The following is an 18,103-nucleotide window of genomic DNA, read 5'->3' as shown; positions in this document are numbered from 1 at the left end:
ACTGATCAGGTTCGTTTAATATATCTTCAGTAAAATCGCTCAAGCTGGTAGGTATCGTAGTTATACTTCCTTCGATTGATGTCATGCATTCAGTGCTTCGGGTGGTTGAATTAAAATAAGTGGATGCATATTCCGATTCTATAGCATCCAAAGTCTCTCCAAATTTCATATTATTTTCGTCTGTCCGTTCCTCTAGTATAAACTGTTCCGAACCAGCAGTCTTAAAATCTGAAGGCATAGAAGATTTCTTCGACTCCACTGGGATCGGGATTATTTCCTGACTGATTTCCTGAACATTTTCCTGGCTATGTTCCGCACTTCTTTCACTTCTGCTGTTTAATGATATGAGGCTGTGGGTCCTCCAATAATCCACCATATCTTTTATATCGTCAGAAAGTGCTAAAATCTTGCCCAAGTTAATGCTGGTCTGGTCACTTTGGGCTGGCGAAACCCCCGAAATGGCAGATAACTGCATGGTATTGGTTGGACGATCACTTTTGGTTGGACGTTCACTTTTCTCTAGCATCATATTCTTGACCATGTCCTCCAGTTTACCATGAAAGGAAGGGTCATGAAAATGGGGCGACAGTTCAGCCCGTTCGACTGGCTCCATCAGGGTATAAGATTTGTCCTGAGTAACGGACAAGCTCTTCCTCTCCACAATATTACTCAAACTCTCTCTAAATTGAGGATTATTTTGTAGCATGCAATGCATTTTTGCGGAGCGAGCAGAACCCAGCTTGGCTTTATTTTTCAGATGTGATTCTTGTCTCATGAGGCACCTGTCCAACCTTTCGCTGTTGCTCTTACTCTTTACAATCCCTGGAAAGAGACGATTTCCTCCATTCCTCTCATCTCTCTTTTCCTCGTCAATCGTGTTCATGCTTCCATCTACATACTCTTCCTCGATATCTGTTATTTGCGAACAAGAATTCTTTTTTGGAACAAATCTGGAGCGATAATTTATCTTCTCTCCGCTTTTGCGTTTCACAATCCCTGGAAAAAGAAGAACATCCCCATTCTTCGCATCTCGGTAAATGCCTAATTTTTGTTTAGGGAATCCATCTCCAGCTTTCTCTCGGTCAATCGATTTTATGTTTTCATCTACCCGCTCTAACTTGACATGTGGTACTTGCGAACTAGAATCCCTTGTGGAAACAAACTGTACCTCTATATCTGGCACTTGCGAACTAGAATCCTTTGTGGAAACACGCTGTACATCTACATCGGTAACTTGCGAACTAGAATCCTTTTTGGAAACAAGTAGAGAGCTAGAAACTATTTGATCGAGAGATCCTTTACTGCTGATTTTCATTCCCCTTTCGTACCCTTTCAACATACCGGACACATATGCCTCCTCACTATCCCGGCTGTAGGTACCGAGGGACGACGCACTCCTTGATCGTGACTTGGTACGTGCTGAACTAGCAAAACTATTGAGGTTTTTCCTTACCACTACCTCGTTCTGTACAGGCTTACTTATTTTCAGGGCTTGTTCTTCTGACTCGGAAACAGCTGTATATTCCTCGCCGTTAGCACGCATCATTGAATTTTTTAATATAGCCTTATTAAGATCTTTCATGAAACGTTTTTCAATTCTGCCACTTTTTTGGGTGAGTTTGTTAGGAGATATAGATGGTTGAGGAGATGGTTGCTGTGATGTTAGCTGTGATGTTAGCTGTGATGTTAGCTGAGATGTAAACTGAGGTGTTAATTTGGCGGAAGGGTTGGAAGAGTCTGGTGAGCTGGGTATCTGTGAGTTGGATGGGTATGAGTGAGTGTTGTTGCGTGTAAGTGACTCATATTTTGGAGAGGGTGAAGGATTTTTTAAGAACATTTTCGTGTACAGATCGATCCAGTCGGTCATGTTTCCCTAAAAAATGTATTTTATTAGTAGATGGTACTTGGGTTGTGTCTAACAGAAAACCGCAGATTACATAATTTGGAGAACTTAAGACAAGTGCCAAGTGATAACATTATCTAATTATCAATTAATTAGTAACCAATAACCATCATTTCTGTCTGCCGTGAGCCTAAATATGTAACAATTAGCCTATATCACGTCCATAGCATTATGAGTGATTGGTTTCTCGTATGGGGTTTGGCAAGAAAGCTGATCTACCAATTGCAATGCAAAGGTGGGCAAATATTACAGAAAACCCGAATAAGGTATAAAAAGCGGCCTCCGCTTCAGCTGCTCAACAGTTAAAGTCTTTTCAACATACCCACCATGGTAACCTACAACGTGTTACAAACTTGGGTGGTCGTCAGTCGTGGTTACTGGTTAGTCAAGTGCCCGGATCTAGACCAATCCAGTCCGTTCTGAAAATTACGCTGAGGGAGGATAAATGCCCTCTACTAAAATGGCTATTAACTTAAAACCCATGTTGAGTAAATCATGTTCATGTGTAATGTGTATCACAGAAAATACAGATCATTCATCATTGTGAAGTAGAAAGCGCAGTGAAACACGTTGCATTATACGCTATATTATTCTTGGTCAAAGAAAGATATATCAACACAAACATTGTCCCACGCACATCGTGTGTGCATATAAACGCACATTACCGCGAGTACAGTGTATATGAAAAAGGGAGTGTGCGTGTGCTGTGCGTGTGTGTGTTTGTGCAAACAAACACACACACACATTTCCATATAATATATCTTAGAGCCACGGTGCACACACTTCACATGTACAACCAGATTGAGTGCGAGTACAGCTCTTTAGTATAAACCTCTCTCTCTCCCTCGCATTTTGTGTATTAAGAGAGCGCAATTATTATACACAATTTACAGAGCAGGCTGCTCTAACCAGCTCTGTTAAACCCGAAAATTGTAATATTTTGAGATATTTAATATCTTCTGATTTAAATTGGGTTTAGAGAGCTAAATTTCTGTCTATCTAAGAGTTGCGTGGATATAATATGTAAGTTTTTTTTCCAAGTTTTTTTTTTCAAATAAAAATCACGCTGATAAATGAAATTTTGAAATGCTGCACTATCATTCCTAATATCATCAAGGTACCCTTTTGGCACAATGCATATTCTGGCACTATTGAAATAATCAAGATTCTGAACTGAAATTCAAAAAAAAAAGGTTGTCGAATCAAAAACGTTTGTTCTCATTTGCAATATTATACAAAAACCTTTTAACATTGAACTTTATCCGTCAAAGCGGGTGGGCCGCAAACAGGCTAGGCAATGATGGTGTAATCACCATATACACTCATATCCCTGTACCTCAATTATTTTAATAAATCGATATTACCCTAGAGGCTCCACGAGGGACGTCGAGTCTTCGCAGAATGAGCATATCATGTGTAATTCTAAACTTACAATTTGATACAAAGACTTGGACACAATCCAAGTAACATGATTATTATTATTATAAGACACAGAGCTGGCCCGAGTAGACAGCCCGGAGGAATATAAGTGAGCACACAAAACTTATCAATCAGTTCAACTATAATCAACATGGATCATGATATCATGTTTGCTGCGTACATAGGCCCCTTTCTCTTGATCTTAGCACTACCCAATAAAACTTATAAAACCCAGATTACAAAATCAGTTGGTACAGAAGACAGTTTTACGGACTACAACAACCCCCGGTTCGTACACACCGAGACGATTATCAAAAAGTCTATTTAGTTTAAACTAGCATCAACTTTTGAAGAATTATAAAATATATACCAACAAAATTTTTTTAGGTCTTCAAACTTAAGAACGCTCAACCATAGCACTCTCAACTGATGATAAGCCAAGAGCTTCACATAAATAGAAATTTGCTTTTCTTAAATGCCAGAGCAAATCGATGTTTATCAGAGGATCACATTTGTCCCGTGATAAATATAATTTCCTTGAAATCCTCAACAAAATTTAACAGAAATCGCGGGTAAAATACTGCTCCGACACTAACACTAACAGTATCAGTTCACTAGGTTCTTTGGTTACTCAAATATCCTCGTTAGATCAAAACATTGCTCCAAAATTTATACATCGTCAATCTTGAATAAGTAACAAAACATGTGGATAAACCGGTTTTCCTTTCTCATATTATATAATGCAGTAGTAATTACAGATCAGATTGAATAATATTTTATTTTGAGCTCTCGGCGGTCTATGAGCTCATTAGTTGAAATACTCTCCTGTATTAATAATCAATCTCACGTGTAATAAGTCGGAAACTACATCCTTTCAACCACACTACAAAAAAGCATTTTATAAAATACAAATACATGGTCTCAAATTTTATGACATGCTCAAGCTCAGTATATCATCTCTCCGCCCAGATTCAAAACAATATTTCGTTTTCCAAACGCATATATTCATGCCATCAATCGTTTTAATCGCTATGTACATAAATTAACATAAAAAACACCATCTATCAAGAATAATATGCAAATATGAACGCAGAGCTCTTCTTTTGATTTGTTTGTCACGCCCACTCTGGATTACAGCTGCAAGTAAAATAGATAGCATGCAAATATATACACACACACGCAACTTGACGATGTAAGTCGCACATGATAAGGAGTATTATATTGGACGTAACATTTGTAACACACACCGTGTGCGCAACACATTTCATGTTATGTAATACAGCCGTTCTAGCACACGCCAACTTATTATTGATGTTCATCTTGAACGAGGTAGTGATGTTTTGCGGTAATACAAAATCTGGGTCGTACTCGAATAAGCAATTGTTTGCCTAAAGACTCCTTAAAAGCTCATAACATAGTGTCGGGAGATAATATATTTTCTTCAAGTTTCTGTGGAACTGGTATGCCCATAAACTCCTTCTGACGAGAGTGGCAGAGTTTTAATCAAATCTTCACCGCCTCAGACATAAAATTTAAATAAGCTGCGTTATGCGACATGACGTGTTTCTTGCCGGGGCAAAAATATGATCGAAGAACTCTGCATTATTTACACACGGAATTCTAAACATATCTTATTCATATGAAATTTGTTGGTCCTTTATTTGGGCTAAAGAGAGGCCTGAAGAGGGGGCACAGTGCACATACTGTCTAACTACGATCCTTCTTTTCATCGAACACACAATCCACAACTATGGGAACTAGCGTGATACAAAACATAAACATAATAGCACAAAATCCTCAACCTGGTTTAACCTTGTTGCTGTTTGAGGTGGGGGTGAAGGCGCTGTTTGTGGGGGAGTGCACCCGGGATTGGGGACGGGTCGGGATGGGAGTAGGGATGGGGGTGATAACTGGAGTAGTGTTCATCACCACCATGTTATACAGCCTCTCTTCGCTGATGTCTTCTGGGGCCAGGTTGGCGATGTTGACGGCGTTGACGGCACCGTCCATGTCATCATCCCCGTCGCCCCGGTGTTGCCAGGGGTTGGGCATTAGAAGGTGGAGGGGCGTACTGCGGGGCGTAGTGGAGGTGGAACTGTGTCTCGAACCACTCCCCATCTGACCCAGGATATTGAAAGGCGAACTGTTCCTCAGAGACTTCATTATTTTCTCGTGAATGTTGGGATCGTTCTGGGAAACAGACACACTGCTCAGAGGTTTAAAGGAAGATGAACCGCTGACTAAAAAGTCACCCTTGGACCTGGTGATGTTAGCGATGGAACACTGAGGTTTGGACATGGCAGCACTCTTGGGAGAGCCCTCGCTTTTATTGATGGCAGGCTTAGCAACGTCCTCTCCAAACTCCCTGGTCTCCACAAAGTTAACGAGACCCGAACCAGCGTTTGACTGTTCTCTGTCATTGCCAGAGTAAGATGAACGTTCCGTGTAGTTGGACTGTATATACTTGATTTCAGACTGAAGAGAGCTTGAAGAAGGTTGCTCAGAACTGGCAGTGATGGCGTTAAAGATCTCTGTGCCCAGTCGGTTGCCATTGGATGGTTCTCTGGATTGTAGAGCGTATTGTCCTGGAGCTAAGTTAAAAGCGTTTCCGTAAGGGCTGGGTGTAACGAGCCTAGATCCGATTTGACGAGTAGACTGGGAGGTAGGAGTATCACTGAGTGTGATCAGATCCCCTGACAAGTTTCTCGGACTACTAGGACCGGATGTCACCACATTCCCGTTTATCGGGTATATCATGACAGGTGTGGGGTTCTTGATATTGTTCTTGTTGACATGCAGACCAGAGGGCGATGCTCTCCTACTGGGAGGATTGATACCTCTCACTTCCTCGTCCTCGTGATCTAACCTCACTTTCTTACTGGCCATTCTGAGCTCCTGATCCTGCTCCATGTTATAGTAGCCCTCTGTTTGAGTGTACTGGGAAAACATTATTGGTGCCCTAAAGTTTGTGTCAATGTCCTTCATTTTGAAAACCCCAAACGCGTTGGATCCCTCGTCCTCCTCAGCGTTTTCGTCCTCCAGTTTTCTGCCCCTGTTTTCCAGCAAGTTGGCGAGGTAAAAGTCCAGTTCTCGTATCGTTATGGTAATATGAGCGGGCTGGATACACAAGGAAGGGTGCATGCAACACTTCATCTTGCCCAATCGTTCACCATCAGTTGACTCCAGAGGAAATGCTTTAAACAATACCACCATTACTAGGTCCAGTCTCCAAACCTGAAAAAAGTTTAATTAATAATGATTTATGATCTGTGGAAAATGGAAATTGGAAATCTAATTTTTCTTAGTACGAAGTTTTGAAACTTGTAACAAAATTGGTTTTCTGTGATATTATGATACATTTTTTGTTTATTACAACAAAAGTAAAAGGTGAGCCCCAAATAACGCAATATCCCCTATACATCATTACATTGTAACTGTAAGTTGTAAATTGTAAGAGCATTACATGTGCAATGTGCATGTTAACTGTTTTGCAGCTTCGAAAGATACAAGGAAGCTTTTCTTCTTTACATTATGCATGCTCACCATGCTGACCCACGTTCTACAGAATGCCAAGATCTTGGACTGCACCCGTATCAATAACAAATACAATATTTCTAAACCAGATATGGTATTGGGATAAGGTTTCAATTTGTTACAATGTTACAGCCTCGAACTTTATTACATGTGTATTGTAGCTCGCCAGTGCCAATTTTCGTAAGTTTTGACCCATGACGTGTTTAACTTTTAAATGAGCCGGATCATGACAGGTTTCATGAAATCATGATTATTTATAACATAATGTTTTAATTTCAGTTCAACATGATCTGCTAAAATTATTTTAATTTATTTTAATGAATTTAACTGAATTTAACTGAAATTTACTGAAATCTGGATTTAACTGAAATAAAATCAGAGATCAACCTCTTGAAATATGTCACTAATTTTTTCATCTTTCAGCTTAATTTAGAATGTTTCAGTTACTTCAGATTATCAAATCTTCCGGCAGTCTAAAAGTCTGACATCGAGCAATGATTCCCGTCAGGTTTTACGGCGGATATATATTTTGTACTCCAGAGACCTGAAGCAACAATTTTCATCACGCACGAAATACATGACGTTCAACACCATACCAGCTTTGGACGTATTGATATAAATAGGTCAACCTCTACCCATCGCGATCGTGGACTTGAACAAAGCCCTAGCTACAAATCAAGAACTACTCGACCATGTTTTATTTATAGACAGATTGTTCCACGATGCAATGGACCATTCTATCACATGATAACATATGTTTGACCTGAATTAAAACATCTAGAATTAAGAATTCCATTGACGAGAATTTTTACCGGCGCAGATTGCCAAGTCATTAGGTCATTTTCCTTAATTCTAACTAAGTTCACATAATGTAAGTCCTAACCTTGTTAAACCACTCCCGACCACCTCTAAACTGGTAACTCTTCACACCAGTATTAAATTTCACAACAAGATAAAATATTATCACAAAATATACCAAATAGCATGATCTCATCGAGATTACACAGAGCTTCATGATGAAATTAATAAACTAGGGCTGATTGTTTACCTTGTCAGCTTGTCTCAGACAGTCTATCCGCCTCATCTTCCCTTTCTGATCTGGATTTGATATGATGCATCGCACGTTACTCCGTTTGTTCTTGATAATCGAGTCTACAAATTCGTCCTGGTACTCAGGTTTTATGTCCTTCCGCAATTTGGCCAGAAGTCGTGAGGCCCACTTGTGTTTGATGTCAGGAGGCTCGGCGTTCAGATCCTTCTTACAGCGTTGTTCCTCTCTTAGCGGCATCTTGTGATCATGTGACTTGTAGTATTTCCGCTTCTTGGCCTGGTGAGAAATTTGAATAATATTGGAACATCTCAAATTACACGGCATTGTGGGGAAACTGCCTATAATCAACAGAGATAACACGATTCTTCGTTATCTGCATTACCCAGGCTTAACAATATATGTAACCTACGCGTAATTTGAGATTATTACCAAGCCTCAAGATAACACATACTATCATTTTATCATTTTATGTAACCCTTAATAACATAAAAATGAAGCACGTTATTTATTGTTAGATAATATTGAAGGAGTGAAAAGCTGCGTGACGAGGCCAGAACCTGCTTCTTAAAGCGTCGTAAAACACGAACTGTAATCCTGTACCGCCTTGGCCAACTCGAGGTATTTTCTACCCACTACATATTTATAAACGGATATCATGTCTAATGGCTATGACGTCATTAACGTTATAAGATACTCAACTTCCCTTCCCTACATACATAATGAAAGGGCTTAAAATGTTGAAGCTATATCAGTATATCAGTATATCAGTATATCAGTATATCAGTATATCAGTATATCAGTATATCAGTATATCAGTATCAGTATGTTTAACTCATAATACATTAATCTATATTTTTTAACATAACAAATATTCTACTCAAATTCACCGTACATTTCGTGCCTGACATCTGATACAAATTTAAAAGCATTTAAAATGGTGATAACATGAACAGCCTACGTACTGTAAATAACTATGACTGAACCGCTAAATCGATAGTTAAGTGATTTCCTTAATGTGAACAATTTGCGTGCCATGTGCGAGAATGAAGAACAGTTGAATATTTAACGAGCGCATCTGCATTACTGTAAATAAATTGTGCCGATAAAACACCCTTACTAATCTGTTCATACCTGGAGATGGAACCAAGTGTAAGCATATTGTTTAACGTAGGGTAGCAGCTTCTCAACAAACAGCGTCTGCCTCGCTGAGTCCATCACATTTTTCTTTGTATCGTCTGGAAAGCTAGGTCTGACGTTGGGATACTGAGAGAAGTAGGGACCCCCACTGCTGCCTGACTGTGACGGGTTACTCTGGTGCCCTCCGCTGGAAAACTGGAAGGGTAGTCTGACGAAATCCAGGTTTATATCTTGGGAACTGCCCTGTGAAATAAACGTGTTGGACACAGGGCATAAATATGATTCAAAGCTCGACTATCTAGGGTATCTATACCCTGGAGAGGTCAGAAACTGATGACAGCTATCCCTTAAAGTTACCATGAAAGTTACAGAAAGTGGTGGACGCAGTACGTACCGGATGGTTTTGTCGCTGGACATGTCCGTTGTGTATCCTGAAGGAGTGGGGTTTGGAGGGCGAGGACTGAGGATGGTGAGCCCCTGGACTGTAGTGGACTCCTCCAACATTGGGGGTGTGAGAGGAGGGGGGTCGAGTTGATACCCCACCACACGGACTTTCCAATAGTTCCTGGGGATTTTATAGTGAACTATTTAACCTCGAGATCACAACAAATATTTGATACAAAACTATACGGTTCAGAGTAATTAATTAAAGCGTCAAACATCGTGGTTAAAGACTCCCTCAGAATTGGATCCGACGACGTTCATAATGGTCGTCTTCAGGGGAAATTTGAGGCCCATGGTCATTAATATGGGTATAGATGGTCGACTTTATTCAGTGTATGACAAAAACAATATTTGGTCTATTTCTTGAGAAGAGAAGCTGTATGCTAGTTCATTAGTCACATTTTATACAAATGTGCTCATTTATTGCCGTCATCTCCGGTTATGTTACACTTTTCCGATTTTATTGACTGTAGAACAACATAACACATTAATTAATTCAAAAATTTTCTGATTCTGCTCCGGTCAAAAGCCTATCAACAAGTCACAACGACGTTCAGAAGCCAAAATTACACACAAACGACCATCACGACCATGCTCGTATTCAGGAGAAAGTATGGTCGGATGGTCGCCAATTTCCAAAGCATAATAAAAAGAATTAGTGATTATGCCTTTCATATTTACTAGATGAAGTAACAAATCCTCCAACCTGTTTCAGTTGAAAAGATCCAGGACTATTATAGCTGTTCAGTTCTATGGGTGCAATTCCATTCATCTCTCATCTTGCACATTATGCATCCTAAACTGAAATATCATGATGGAATTTAAGTATATATAATTAATAATAAATTGGAGATAGATCAAGAACAAAGGAGGTGATAAATAAAAGACAAGATGTAGCTGTGTTAACCACAGCTTTACAATTGAGGTAATTTTAGAATTAGAATGAGAATTAAATTTACACAGAAATACAATAAGGAAGAATTTTAAATAATTAAAAGAAGCTTCAATCTGCTGTGGAGGACATTCAAATCAGTTCAAAGACATGAATGTCCGTCTTAGGGCTTAAAATTCAATTAATAAACCGTTTAGATCAATACAGTAATAAGTAAATGTGAGTCATTTGTGAAATAACATAAAACTGTGGGGTTGAAGGTAACCTAATTTTTATTACATTACAAGTTTATTACAAAAATCTTTGCAGATTAGGTCATCTTTTAGGAATTTCTTACATGATTATGAACAAGTTATACAAAAACAACCGTGGTGGCCCATGGGCCCTGAGAAGTTACAAGTTAAATGTAATATCATAATGATGTAAGCTCTTTTGGGTGAAATTGATATGTGCTGCAAAATTTATTCTAGATTTATATTCAATGAATATTAATCACAGTTAGATGGTATTTATTTACAATTGTTGTATGATCTGTCAATTAAAGAGGGATGTCATGACGTCACGTCCTGTATACAGGTATCTCATGACTGCAACATTGCGTGTATTATTACACATAATTGACTAACATGATTAATTGTGTTCAAATTTTATTCATTGATCTGGTTATGAGCTTGAAATTCTCAGACTTAAGGAGTCTGAAAATATTGAAACCAGATTTCCTAAAAATGACCATCTTGCCAACTTGTTTCCCAGACTCTGCCTAAAAGTTTTATGAAATCATTCTGAAATTTGGTAGACTTTAACTAGACAGTATCTAGAAAATTTCGGCCAGTATATAGTTTTTTCCATTCACAATTTTGACAAAATGATAAGTGAAAGGTTACGAATAGTCGTTTTGCAGAAAAAGAGGGATTTTGGAGAACGAGGTAGGTGGGTTTAGATATGTCGTCAGTCCTTCTGTTGGTTACCATGACAGAAAGACACACGCAAGGGTTGCTTGCAGATTTGTGTACTTAAAGTAGTCTGAAGTCAGTGCATGCGCGGCGCATGAGTATTTTAATGTATTATGCAATACGCCCAATTTGTACAGAAAAGACATAACATGTGTTTCCACTTTCCCGTATTTAAAGCATAATATTATAAAGTTTACTGATCTTGTAGTGAATGGAAATCTAGCGTCCGCCACAACGAAAAAACAGGCGCAATTCTTGTTAAAATCAAATGCTGACAATTCAAAATTGTCGTTTTCTTGAAAATAATCTCTGACTTTCTCAGTAAAACAAAATTTCAATTTTATGCCATTTATCAAAAATACAAATTAGAGCAAAACAATTTAATGTTATTGTTCACACCAAACCGCAACCTAATAAAAGTTGAATATGGACACTGGTCTAGATACATCAGAGTTGAGATTGTAATTGTGTTAAACAGAGTAAAACTAGCAGTGTTTAATAGGGTGACAGCCTACTATAAATCCAGGATTGTAATATTTTTAAATGAATATAATAATGTTAATATATAATAACAGGCAGACCTTTGACCGGCAATAATTTCGGCTGGGAACAATAATTTTCCATGGGATCAAAAGAATCTGATAGATATCACTCCCCTCTATCAGAAACAACTATAAAGCCGATTTTGAGAAAATTTCCATGAAGACATCCCCTTCCCCTTTATGGACCTTTGGTTACGGAAAGAATAGAAATTCATGGGATGTCATCTGTGAATAAATTTGCAAACAAGCCCCTCCACAGGAATGTGCTGACCAAAGTCCCAGCCACCAGAGCAACCTTTTTCCACTAAAAATTTTGTTTTCACTAAAAAATTTGTTTCACCTTTTCCAGAATCCAGGTGCTCACACACCTAAAACCCCAAAAGCAGACTCAGATCACGAGGCCCTCAAAGTGATTTGACAATCACACAATGAGACACTTTCCTTCTGTTTCCTTCTGCAAATCTACAGGTGCTTGAATAATTTTAGCCCCATTCTCTCCAAAACATGTTCAACAGTTCCGCAATGGCCACAACATCTACAATGCACTGCCTCGAACAACCTATGTTGTCTAACATTCACTCAGAGAATGGCAACAAAATTTAAGACAAAACATCAACTCCTGTACCCCTTGGTACAAATGGCTGCCAATTACCCGAGGCAGACATGAACATGCAAACACATTATTCAAAATTTGCCGATAGATATAGTCACCACGACCAGGTTTTATTTTGAAATGGAAATGGAGGTGGTCCGGTAGTAGAGATGCAGTGTAAGTGGCGCTATCTCACGATAAAGAAAGTCAAGAACTTTTGATTGAAATAAATTTTCGTGCACATACAGAATGAATGGTTAATAATTTAATATATATGTAGACCAAGGTCTTTGCACGGGATGCTTCCTGGAAGAATCCAGTTCTTTTAGCGGGGCACCCTACCTAAAGCCAAATTGAGATATAATAATCATATTCCTAGAGAAATAATCAGAAATCGAATACCAATCAAATAATATGATATATAGGAGTAGTAACCATATTTACTATGCAAAATGCCCCAACCACATAGTGTAAATTTATATAGAATTCAAATTCCATATCATCATTAAACCTCAATAGTCAATATAATAGCCCAAGCAAAATTAAATAACTTCTTATATACCTTACTGTCATACTACAAATTAATTAAACATTTGAAATCTGTTAACCAGAGAATAAATTTCTAAACCTAATGCAAGTGAAATAATTTAGATGCAATAATGAATGCCTAATGTGAGTATCATCTGTCAATGTCCTTGTAAAAAAGTCTGTAAAAGAGATACGAGAACTGGAATACATTGCACTGTTTGAGTATGGGCCATGTGAAGAGAAATGGGGTACTATGCAAAACAAAGTTCTAAAAGCACAGATTGTTTCATGACGAGATAATAAAAATGGACTTATACTAAACCAGATAATATTCTGATCTGCTGAGAGAGTAGTGAAACTATATGAAAAGATGTGTAGGTATTTTCCCACCAACATCAATACTTTATCAAACACAAATTCATTAAATCATAAATATTCCGAAATACATAATTATAATTGTAAACCCCTATTCACACTTTTCAGGGGGATGAAGATTTGCCACATTAATACAATAAGTTTCCTCTTTTAAATTTTTCCTTACACATCATTCGAACTATTCCAAAAATAAAAATCATTTACCTTTTCACTTTTACAATATGCAATATTATATCGTTTACCAGGCTCGTCTATCCTTACTATGCGCGGCGCTTTTTTCAAACTGCTTGTGAAGGGAACCGCGAGTTGCTCTATCCATGATCCAGAACCCTTATGCTTGCAGTAGTGCACGCCCACTGTTGTGAAACAAGCGCGTCTGCAGGGGCACAAAAGCACATGGTTACATGAATAAACCGAGCGGGATATTAGCCAGCTAGGTAATATAATAATAATAATAATAAGTCCTTTTGATTTAAATTCAAAACTTGGAGCTAGTGTCGCATATTAACGTTTTTGATTTCCAGTTGCTCTAACCAGAGTCCTTTCGCTTGCATGCACAGTAGCGCGCGACCGCCAAAGTAAAGGCGGTCTACTTGTGAAACAAGCGCGTCACGCAGTACGCTTATACACATGGCTATGTGAACACTTCCGGGTTAGTCTGTTTCAATAAATAACTCAAAAAAAACAATTTTTAATTTTGGGTGTTTTTTACATTTTCTTTTAAATAACAAAAAACTTATTCTTACTGTTTCATCGTTTCGTATTTTTGTTCCTTTTTAAGTTAATTGACGATGTCAGTTAGATCGGCATTTCGCCGATCTAACGAGAAGTGGTTGCGAGAAGCGTAATTGAGTGCGCGGCGCGGCTCAGTTACGCATCACGCTATAATTTTGTAAGGTAATTATGTAAATATTTTATTAAATGGCATTCATCCTATCATTACGACATATTTTCATTTTGCGCGGTGTCTGTTTACAAATCATAAGCCTTCAGGTGTTCATTTTTCGATTTTTGATCTTAGACCACATGAAATGACAAAACACTAACAAATACAAAATAATTTTTTATTTGATAAAATCCAAAAAAGTGTTTAAATTTTGTTATTTTTGCGCTTATATTTTTTGGCACTTCAATGTAATTTTTGATACATTTTTCCTTAATACTATGATAAAGAATAATTCAAATGGTTTCAATGTAAATACGATCAAAAGTATTTTTAAATGAAAATTTAAGGCGCGCCGCGCATATTTTCGCAAATTTATGCCGTAGTATGAAAATCGAGCGCTAAAGAAGACAATGTTGTTTCATATTGGAAGACCAATTACAGCATCAACAATATGTAATTTTTGTGTTGTCGCCTATTCTACACTGATTTCTTACCATGTTTACATAATCCTCACTGTACTGTTGAAGAAAGGGGGCTCAACTAATTTATACAAATAAAAACAAACCAACCATTTCAAAATTTTTTTCAACAAATCAAAAATTATTCAAACAATATACACATAATAATAATAATAATAATTTATACACTCTGTAGCCAGTCCCTGTGTTCCGTCCCTTGCCCTGCAAGCCCTGTTTCTTGGTTATACAGCATTTATTTATCGTGTATTACATTGTAGTATGTAATAAACATTTGTAGTAGTGTAGGATTGTTTGAATTTCTTTTTGCTAGGTTTTATAATATTTATTTGTATAATTTGTGATTGTTTCTCCCGGTTTTCTTCCCTTGCGTAGCAAGCCCTGTCTCTTGTAAAAACAACCTCGAAAGATTTGTAGATACACATAGTCTCTACACCTTTACCCTCTGGTCCCTAGGGTCAGCTGATCCCGGGCCAGAGGAAAACTACCGACTGCCAAGGTTTGACGCCTAGGCAGTCGAGACCTCTTATTGAGACCCTTTATAATAATAATAAATAAATTAATGTTATTTTGATACAGCACCAAAAGGTTAAATAATTTAAATTTAACCCTTATGCTCAGCTGTAAATGATACCTAAATGACAGTAGAGATCGTGCATCTCGCCTTGGACTGGAATTAAAAACGGAAGTTTATAGCTGCAAGTTAAATCCTGACTAAATAAGGCAGAAACACCTTTAACAAGAAGATATCCAAGAAAGGTTAGCAGGTTTTCTAACAAAACATATGAAAAATAGATGATGACCACAAGAAATCTATGTATGAGACTCCAAATATATATAACTCCAAATATACAAACAATCTGAATACTTCAATATACAATACAAAATTATTAAAAAAGCTTACTGCAGAACAGTAACTGATGTTACAGAAAATCCAATACAGTCATGTCAAAATATCTGGGCAACATACAAGTCTAGAGACGGTGAAATAAACAGAGTGGTAGAAGATGCTAAAATACTTGAGACAAAGTACAAAGAATAAGGCAGCTTTCTCCTGGGTGCCAACCCAAAAAATGTTGGTGTCCCGGGATAGAGCCTCCTTTTCTGACCTACACTACAATTTTGTTGGCAGACACAGTGAAACACGGAAAAGAATAATATCTCGAATGTTGCCCGAAAATCCTGAAAAATTAGTAGCCTAAAATAATTTAATTTAAAGCGTAAAATTGACCTGCTATAGGATGAAGATTTTAAAAATCTTCTGATAATGTATTATTTACTCAGTACATATCAAAGGACTTTCTAAACAGATGAGCTTTTAGTTTTCCCTTAAAGTCATTGATGTTTACACATTTCCTGATTTCTTGAGGAAGGTTGTTCCATAATCTTGGAGCAGATGAAGAGAAGGCTCTTGGTGGACTGTTTATAGGGCAATGAAGAGACACATCTCTGCCACCACTGGGATTGTACTTGACAAGGTTTGACAGGTATGAAGGTGCTAGTCCATGGAGCAGTTTGAAAGTTAGCAGGAGTATTTTAAATTCAATACGTTCTTGTACCTTGAGCCAATGAAGTTCTTTTATGTAGGGCTCAACTTCTTCTCTCCTCTTTAGACCTTTAACTAAGCGACATGCTCTGTTTTGCAGAGATTGTAGCTGTTTCAAAACAGAATGATTAGTACCATAGTAAAGTGCATTGCAGTAGTCAAGGGAACTAATAACAAGAGATTGTACGATGATTTGCATTTGATCTTCAGAGAGGAATGGTTTCATCTTTGCAATATTCCGCATCTTGTGGCAGTTTGCAGCTTTAAGCTTCTTTATCTGAGGATTTAGAGTCAGAGAGGAATCCAATGTAAAGCCAAGGTTTTTGGTAACGTTAACAAGTCTTATACAGACAGAAGATTTTAGGAAGACACCACCAATTTCTAATTCTGACAATAAACGTTTTGAACCAAAAACTATAATTTCAGTTTTAGTTGGATTCAGAAGAAGGAAGTGATTCGTCATCAAGGTCTCGATTTCTCTAAAACAGGAGGGCAGGTCTTCGCTGAGGACTTGATATTCTGTAGCGGATGAAAATGACTTGTAGATCTGGTGATCATCAGCATAGCCATGGATCAGAAATTGCTTTGATTTTACAGAAGAGTAAATTGAGCGGATGTAGATATTGAACAACACAGGGCCAAGGACAGAGCCCTGTGGGACACCAAACTTTATTACAATTTCTTCAGATTCTAGGTCACCTATCTTGACTTTTTGACAACGACCACGGATGAAGCTGGTGAACCATTTCAAGGCTGTTCCCGCAATCCCAATCTCACACTTCAATATATTGATCAGTTTGATATGGTCAACTGTGTCGAATGCAGCACTCAGGTCTAAAAGCATTACAACTGTTGCTGTGTTTTCATTAGTGGCTATGAGGAGGTCATTGACTATGGTAATGAGGAGTGTTTCTGTGCTGTGATGCTTTTTGTAACCAGACTGGTGGTCGATGTTGAGATTATTCTTGGCTAGATGTTCATTGAGGCATTTTAATACAAAGCGCTCAATGAGTTTACCGATGAATGTAAGATTAGAGATGGGTCTATAATTCTTTAAGTTCTCAGTGTCTAGGGAATCTCCTTTGATCAGGGGAGTGAGATGTGCTAACTTGATTCCCTCCATACTTCCGGTTGAAAGAGAAACGTTGATAATATCACAAAGGGTAGGGAGGATTAGCTCAAGGTGCTCTGACAAGAGTTCTTTAGGTAGTGGATCAATCGATGAGGTTTTGATGCCAGATTCTTTGATCAATTCTCTTACTTCAAAAATAGTAGCTTTTCTAAATTCAGATAATGCCTGGCCATTGAAGTTTGGAGAACTATTAGTCACAGTAGTGTTGGGAAATGATGTTCGGATTTTCTCAATTTTTTCAGTAAAATACTGGTTAAAGGCATTTACAGTTTCCTGAAGATTTTCTGAAGATGGTAAAGTGAGGTTCTTTTCTTTATCCAGGAAAGTGTCTACAAATTTGTAAAGGCTCTTTTGTGAGTGTTTGTATTTTTGGAAAGTATTAGAGAAAAACAGTTTTTTCTTTTTGAGAGTCAGCTCTGAACAGTGCTCTCGCAAATGAACAAAGATATCATGATCAATGTCAAGACTTGACTTTTTCCAGGCCTTCTCAGCCTTTCTTCTGTCGGCTCTTGCAACTTTGTATTCGCCATCAAACCAGGGAGCAGTGGGAATGTCTTTGATGGTTTTGGAATATTCTGGAGCATGTACATTTAGTATATGTTGACACCCATTGTTAAATTGAGTCACAACATCAGAGAAGCTCTTTTCTTCAAAAACCAACTCATAATGTCACATTGACCCTATATATAAACA

At 37.8% G+C, this 18,103-nt stretch overlaps 2 protein-coding genes across 4 annotated transcripts in view; one reads left to right on the top strand and one right to left on the bottom strand.

Annotated features, from left to right (window-relative positions):
* Nucleotides 1-2,973: 2,973 nt before the first annotated feature.
* LOC134812264 (uncharacterized) lies at nt 2,974-10,296 on the bottom strand. 2 transcript variants are annotated; one of them, XM_063819568.1, is made up of 5 exons: nt 10,195-10,296; nt 9,439-9,609; nt 9,039-9,287; nt 7,905-8,183; nt 2,974-6,556 (listed from the first exon to the last, which is right to left on the bottom strand). In XM_063819568.1, the coding sequence occupies exons 1-5, from the start codon at nt 10,258-10,260 to the stop codon at nt 5,120-5,122; spliced, it is 2,202 nt and encodes a 733-aa protein (XP_063675638.1). In that variant the 5' UTR covers nt 10,261-10,296; the 3' UTR covers nt 2,974-5,119. The 2 variants fall into 2 exon arrangements, with proteins under 2 accessions (XP_063675638.1, XP_063675649.1); XM_063819579.1 differs by having other exon boundaries at nt 9,039-9,239.
* The window catches only part of LOC134812298 (uncharacterized), a 42,479-nt gene continuing 34,287 nt past the window's right edge, over nt 9,912-18,103 (top strand). For both annotated transcript variants that reach the window (XM_063819695.1, XM_063819682.1), the window contains exon 1: nt 9,912-9,916. The gene's annotated coding sequence lies outside the window, so the exon portion shown is untranslated. The remainder of the gene's footprint in view (nt 9,917-18,103) is intronic.

The sequence above is a fragment of the Bolinopsis microptera genome, chromosome 1 (assembly GCF_026151205.1).
Source record: "Bolinopsis microptera isolate Bmic1 chromosome 1, MBARI_Bmic_1.0, whole genome shotgun sequence".
NCBI lineage: Eukaryota > Metazoa > Ctenophora > Tentaculata > Lobata > Bolinopsidae > Bolinopsis > Bolinopsis microptera.
Note: the sequence above shows the minus strand (reverse complement) of the source record. Positions and strands in the feature narration are given on the sequence as shown.